Consider the following 6,957-nt stretch of genomic DNA (forward strand, 5'->3'; position numbering starts at 1 on the left):
TGAAAGAATTACAAAAAAAAAAGTAAAAGAATTGATAAAATAAAATAAATTCAATCCTAATGTGATTATCTAAACGCATAAGCTACAATTTCTAACTTCTTATAAACGCACGTTAAGTACTTAGGTTGGCGTTTAAAGAAAACAAAGCATCGAAATAAAAAGTGAAAGCATTTAATGCACTCAAACGTGCTCCTCTTCCTTCTAACACAAAACTAAACACACCCAAAGTTGTGAGAATCAGACAAATCCGGCCAGTCGGACCGGAAAACTGGTGACCCAGCACAAAATCAATCCGGGTAGATCAAAGGACCGAATAAAAAAAATCTGTAAAAACCAGTTTGACCAAGTCTGTTCTAGTAAAACCCGTCGAACCGGCCGGTTTTGGGAACCCGAACCGCTTCAGAATTTAGAAAAAAAACCTAGGCCTAGTTCAGTAACCCACCCCACCCCCATCTCTCTCACTCTCCCTCTCACTCTCACTCCCCACAGAGGGACAGCGTCGCCCCCTCCCCCAGCTCTCTCACTCTCACCTCGGTTCACCGCCATCGCCGCTCGCCTTCGTCGCCGCGCCTCTCGCCGAATTCACCGCATCGTGTGCTCTCGCCGGATCCACCGCAAGCTCGCGTCTCCTCCGCTCGTTGTCCCTCGCGTGCTCGTCGCCAGAGGTCTTGCTCCCTCTGTCTCGTATTCTGCTCGTCCCCCATCACTGCACCCAACGCCTGGTGTGCTCCACTGCTCGCGTCTTGCCTCTCTTCCTGCAGCTGTGCTTCCTGGTGAGTGCTCGCGTCTCGCCGTGCCGCGCTTCCGTCCCTCCCTCGCCTTTCTTCCGAGGGTGTTGGTGCCTGCACTGCACTGCTCGATTCTGCCGCTGCAACAACAGTCAACATGTAAGCTTTTTTGTTTCAGTTATTATAATATTCTATATTAATTTTTCATAGTTGATTCATTGATGTGATTTCTGTTAATTTTATTGTTGTTTCATTTATGAATCTGATTAGAATATGGCAGAGGTTGAACTTGAAATGTTGTTGTTAATTTTATTGTTGAATTAGTTTATGAGTTGCGCTATGAATATGCAGTGATTTTGTTGAGTGTTGAATTGGTTTATGAATTATTTGCTGATTATGAATGATTTTGTTGATTTTTGATTGTTCCCTGCGCTCCTCGTCGTCGGCAGCAGAGGCAGCAGGTCCTTGTGGGCTGGTCTTTGTTGTCGTCTTGTTGCCTCGAGCCACGCTGTCAGCTTCCCAGCTTCCTTTGCGCAACCCGATTTGGTGAGTTCCAACAAATTCCCCTATTCTTTCTGATTCAATTTGGTTGACGTAATTCATCACTGCACTCTGATTTTGTTGCTGAAAGTTGAAGTTGTGGCTGAAAGTTGAATGTGTCGGTGAAATTCGTTACTGAAATCTGAATGGAGCTGTTTGCACCTCCGTGTCTTCCAAAATGCCCTTCATCCCTGCTTCTCAAATCTAGGGTTAGGTATTTTCAGAGGACGCTGAACCCAACATCCCTACATTCCAAAGCTTCAATCTTTTCACTGAATCACCGCTGTCTCACCCGAATGGATCCTCCCATAAACCTTTCTTGTGCTGCTTTGGTGAGAGACAACAACTCTCCAGCTACATCAGCTTTGCCAGTTGACTCAGGTCAACGCAAAATCTCAAGCTTTCTTCCTTTTTGCTTTTTCTCTCATCAAGTAGTGGCTTTTCATTGAATTTGAATGTCTTAATTCATCATTTTCAGGTGCTAGAATAGGTGAGGTGAAAAGGGTCACTAAGGAGACTAATGTCTCGGTCAAAATAAACCTGGATGGTTGTGGAGTTGCTGATAGTAGTACTGGAATTCCCTTCCTTGATCATATGCTTGATGTTAGTAGTTTAAATTTATGTTTGCTTCATTGGTAGAATGTAATTTGAAATTTCAATTACTGGTCAAGCACACTTCTTGGTAGCTAACAACTTCAAGAACTGTTGATGAAGTTTTGTTCTAAATTTCATAGTTGATTTTGTCCATAAAAAGTTTGCTTCCTTCTAACTTGGAAATAAAAATCATGGCTGCTAAAGATGAGTCACAGAAACTAAACATGACTATGACTTGTGTATTTTCAGCAACTTGCTTCACATGGGCTGTTCGATGTACATGTCAAGGCTACAGGTGACACACATATTGATGATCATCACACTAACGAAGATGTTGCTCTTGCTATTGGAACGGTACTGCAAACACCAGCTATATGAACTGTGTTTTCATTTTTTTTGGTCTGTTCCTAGAAACTGTAACATGCTTCATTATATGATATTTTTCTTCATCTTTTCCTTGCACAATGCCGTCGAAATCATTGATGGCAACAGTATATATGTTAGTTCTCAGTTTCTTACCTTATAATAGTTAGGTTTATAATTATGCACTTTTTTTTAAATGATTTTTGCATTTAACTATCATGTTTAATCTAAGTGTTGTCTATTACTCCATCTTCAGGCTTTGCTACAGGCTCTTGGTGATAGGAAGGGTATTAATCGGTTTGGTGACTTCTCTGCTCCACTTGATGAAGCATTAATACACGTTTCACTGGTAATTTGCATACCACTTGCAGAAATGATCATTAAGCATTATTCGAAGTTTAAAATTTAAATATGTGAATAGGATTCATTATAGAACATGGTGATGTTAATCCATGTATCAATCCCATATAGTGGGACAACACTTAGTTGTTTCTTATTGTTAGGGGAGAAAGTGTGATTTTTTCTTTGCTTAGGCATATGATAATTGGAGTAGGTTTGGTATTACATTTGCAAATTAAACAATCCGAATTGTCATGCTGATTAATGTACATAAAAATAATTTGGACCATTGAAGTTCAGTTAGCTTTTGTATTGAGGCTCATGCGTTCTCAAGCAATAAATGCATACAAGGCTACTGAATTATGTTCCCATTTGTTGTAAGCTTATTGTCTCAAATAAATTTGTTCGTTCTAATACTTACATCCTTCTTCCTAACCTTGTCCAGGATTTATCTGGCCGGCCACATTTAGGTTATAATTTGGACATCCCTACCCAGAGGGTTGGGACATATGACACTCAGGTCTCACTTTCATTTGATTATTTCATCATTGAGCTTAGAATTTGCCCTTAGAATTTTATTGAATAAGTTTTAGACTGTTGAGCCCCTAATTTTTCCAGCATAGATGTTATTTTAATGGGACACTCTTATTGTATTTGCTGTTGGCTATACTTTTCCCTTTATATCTATTCTTCATTGATGAATACTCTTAGTATCCTGTATGTAGTTGGTGGAGCATTTCTTCCAGTCCTTGGTGAATACTTCTGGTATGACACTTCACATTCGGCAGGTATTGAGACATCAGCTCTTTGTCATTTTAATCAGCTATAGAAATTGCATTTGGAAGTATAATTCTGCATATTGTCACAGAAGTATAATTATTATAGATGTACTAGGCCTCTCAATTATTCCTTAGCTACATGGGTTAGAAAATATAGGTTCTTTTTGCCTCATGGCTCTTTCTATGGTCTTCATTTGTTGAATACATTTTCAAACTTAAGATTTCTCTGGTTTTATTCTTTTTCTAGTTAGTGTTCTTTTATTACAAGTCTAACAACCTGTTAACGGAATACATATGTATTCCTCTGTGAACAGCTTGCCGGAAAAAACTCCCATCATATTATTGAGGCAACCTTCAAAGCTTTTGCTAGGGCTCTTCGACAAGCAACAGAGTACGATCCACGTCGCCGTGGAACAATACCAAGGTCTGATAACTTTGAACTCGATTTTATTTTATAATGAAAATCTTATTTATCCGCTATATAACTCTGCTGGAATTTAGAGATCGTTACTTTCTGCCTCATTCTTTCATAAAATGATCATGCTCCTCTAAAGTGACAAAGAAAATTGGTAAAGTAGTGAATTAAAAATATGCTCTCAGTTCTCCGATCAATTGTACAGTTTTTTTTATCTGAATCAGAATATATCAAATTTACTTGTTAAATATGTTCATTGTGCATCCTTTTTATGTGTGCAGTTCAAAAGGAGTTTTGTCACGAAGTTAATTGGATTGAGCTACTACTAGATAAACGGACTTCCATAGTTCTTCACACACTTTCATCCACAATGAAGGTGCTTAGAATAGATGTCAGAGATGATAAGAGCCAGTACTGTTTGCCTGTACTTGTCATAAAAGTTACTGGCCTCTGTAAACCCATATTGTAGCACACATTTACTCTTGGATATAGAAATTAAATTATTCTTGTCTTGCTTTTTCTTAACCATTGCATTCAGCATACTCCTTTGTCTGTCGTGCTAGAGACTTGGTCTAGGCATAAGGGGGAAAAAAAAATGGGCATGAAATTGATTCCATTTTCCGCCCCCTACCTTAGTAACTGTAGATGTTAATCTTAACAAGGAACAATAAGAATCATCAGATATCTAAATAACACCCTCCTTATAAGGGTCTAAAATTAAAGTGACAATTTATATGCTAACTAATTATTTTCATGTAAAATTGATAGTTAAAAATGTTAGATAATTTTTTATACGTTTGACTATATTATCATTATCATCTAACTTTGACTATATCATCATTATCATCTAACTTTGACTATATCATCATTATCATCTAACGATTCTCAAAGTAAATATTATATACCATAAGGTGTCCTGGTTTGAAACAGTGTGATTTATTGAACGATGGTCTACAAAAATTCCTCAGTAATATTTAGGTTGTCCAATATCTCAGACTTAACCTCCTCTGGCAATGGTGCAGATGGCCCTGCCTTCGAGTAAAAACTCGCCAAAGATCTAATTGCCTTCTCCAGCATAACGTATGATTCCTGCAAGCAATCAACCCAAAACATGATAATATATTTGATAACGAGTAGTAATAGAATAACTTGTCTTTTGTGTAATAATTTGGGATGCATAATCTTATTAACGAAAGATCTACTTTTATACAAGAAAAATGAATCAATATAAACATTTTTCTTGTACAAAAGTAGATCTAAACAGAATGTACTTGAGAGTTGAAAGAAAGTATATAATTCTTGAACAACGATCTGCTTCCCCCTCCAACTCCCCAAATACTCTCTAATTGACTCTTTTGCTGTGTCTGCAGTTCTTCTAAATTTGGCAATGTCATCAGGTGGTTCATTCAAAGATTCACGCAGTGTTTTCACAACCTCTCTCGCTGACTTTAAGTAAGCCTTTGGCAACACCTTCCCTTTCTTTGTTTTCTCATTAGGATCAAATAATGATGTGATGGCCCCAACAATCCCCTTGTTATCATCATCCTCTTTGTCAGATGATTTCTCTTCTGCCCACACCATTGATGGAGATAAACCACACTGGCACGCCGTGGTAACCAATGAAGTACCAACATCGACTATAAGCTGCCTGCGACTCGACGAAGGTTCCGGAGGAGGCAGTGCAATATTAGATCTGGATTGCACTTTATCTGTTATATTGTAGAAGCTGTTAATAATAAATGAATGACCTATTGCTAGGTGCAATTATGTTGTTGAATTTTTAGCACATACATACCCACAAAATCAAAGGTTTTGATCCCATGAGCTGGTTTGAAACTTGTAATGGAACACGTTTGTTGCAAGGATAATTGCCATCCTCCTTTGTGAAAAAATCTAAGAAATGTTAAGCTACATCCACCAAATACACAAGCCCATAGTTATCAGAATCGAACCGATAATCAATCTGATCATATGACTAGGTTATTGGGTTACTGGTTTAACCGGTAGATTACTAATTGAACCGGTTGATCCAGTCATAATTAAAGATAAATATAAAATTACAAAAAATAAGCTTAAAAAGTTAAAATTAAAAATCCAAAAGCATGTCTTCACAAACACATTAATAAATTAAGTATCAATTCTTAAATATAACTAATGATACAAAAATAAAAAATAAACTAATCACTAGTATAAAATACTTTCTCAATTTAAATGAAAAGAACAAAATATAATATAATAAGTAAATCTAGTCCAAAGGTTAATCTCAAAATCGGCATCTATATCTTTATCCCACAAATTTGGAGCTTGACCAAATAGTGCCTATGTAAGAATCAAATCTATCAATACTAAGAATCAAATTTATTCTTAAAGCAACAAATTCAACTCATTGATAATTTTAACAACGAATTCACCTATGATAATTTTCATCCACCGAAAATTTAGCTCCAAGCCTCCAACGAATGATTTACAGCAACAAAAGAATTAGCTAGATGATTATTTCAGTAAGTCAGTAACAAATTCAATGTTCGGTGATGATACTCAGCAACAATTCAACTCAGTGATGATTTTCATTAACCAAAAAATTAGCTCATTGATATTTTCAGCAATAAATTCAACTTACAGCAACAAATTCAAGTTACAGCACAAATTCAACAAATCCTACTTCATTCATGATTTACAGCAACATTTAGTTCAGCAACAAGGCAAATTAATTGATTAGCAATTCAACATCTCAAAATACAGGGAGAAGGGAAATCTGGAAAAGACAGATCAGGGGAAGCGATGCCGCAGGGACTCACCAACGGTCCACGGCCACTCGGCAACGGCTAGGACCCAAAACCAGAAAACGACTAGCGACGGAAGGCGACGAAGCAAGCCACGACCCCACGACGGTCCACGGCGACGGCGAGGACCCGAAACCAGAAGACGACGAGCGACCCCACGGAAGGCGACGAAGCAATGACGACCCCACGAGTTGCTTCTGTCGCCGGCGACTAGGAGCTCAGGGAAGGCCGCAAGAAGTTGAGACGCCGGCGAGTGTGACTGAGACGAGACTCTAGTGGGCTAGTGGCAGTGGGAGAGAAGAGAGAGTTTGAGAATGAGAGTGACGTTCCTTGAGAGTCTGAGGGTGAGGATGAAGGTGAGGGTGAGAGTGAGGTGAGGGAGAAGAGTTAGGGTCATACAAACCGGCCGAGTCACC

The 6,957-nt window shown here is 38.2% G+C and overlaps 2 protein-coding genes and 1 pseudogene across 5 annotated transcripts; 1 reads left to right on the forward strand and 2 right to left on the reverse strand.

The window, feature by feature from the left end:
• Positions 503 to 1,330, reverse strand: LOC110269912. Its single transcript, XM_021117926.1, has 2 exons — positions 1,122 to 1,330; positions 503 to 887 (listed from the first exon to the last, which is right to left on the reverse strand). Exon 2 carries the CDS (start codon positions 885 to 887, stop codon positions 537 to 539), a length of 351 nt encoding a protein of 116 aa, XP_020973585.1. The 5' UTR covers positions 1,122 to 1,330; the 3' UTR covers positions 503 to 536.
• LOC107625944 (imidazoleglycerol-phosphate dehydratase) lies at positions 1,181 to 4,342 on the forward strand. 4 transcript variants are annotated; one of them, XM_016328692.2, is made up of 9 exons: positions 1,181 to 1,274; positions 1,360 to 1,649; positions 1,747 to 1,871; positions 2,112 to 2,216; positions 2,482 to 2,574; positions 3,010 to 3,084; positions 3,290 to 3,352; positions 3,658 to 3,767; positions 4,040 to 4,342. In XM_016328692.2, exons 2-9 carry the CDS (start codon positions 1,415 to 1,417, stop codon positions 4,065 to 4,067), a joined length of 834 nt encoding a protein of 277 aa, XP_016184178.1. In that variant the 5' UTR covers positions 1,181 to 1,274; positions 1,360 to 1,414; the 3' UTR covers positions 4,068 to 4,342. The 4 variants fall into 4 exon arrangements, with proteins under 4 accessions (XP_016184178.1, XP_020973570.1, XP_020973579.1 ...); XM_021117911.1 differs by having other exon boundaries at positions 1,366 to 1,649; XM_021117920.1 differs by having other exon boundaries at positions 1,392 to 1,649.
• LOC107625964 lies at positions 4,487 to 5,633 on the reverse strand (annotated as a pseudogene).

The sequence above is a fragment of the Arachis ipaensis genome, chromosome B01, assembly GCF_000816755.2.
Source record: "Arachis ipaensis cultivar K30076 chromosome B01, Araip1.1, whole genome shotgun sequence".
Classification (NCBI taxonomy): Eukaryota; Viridiplantae; Streptophyta; class Magnoliopsida; order Fabales; family Fabaceae; genus Arachis; species Arachis ipaensis.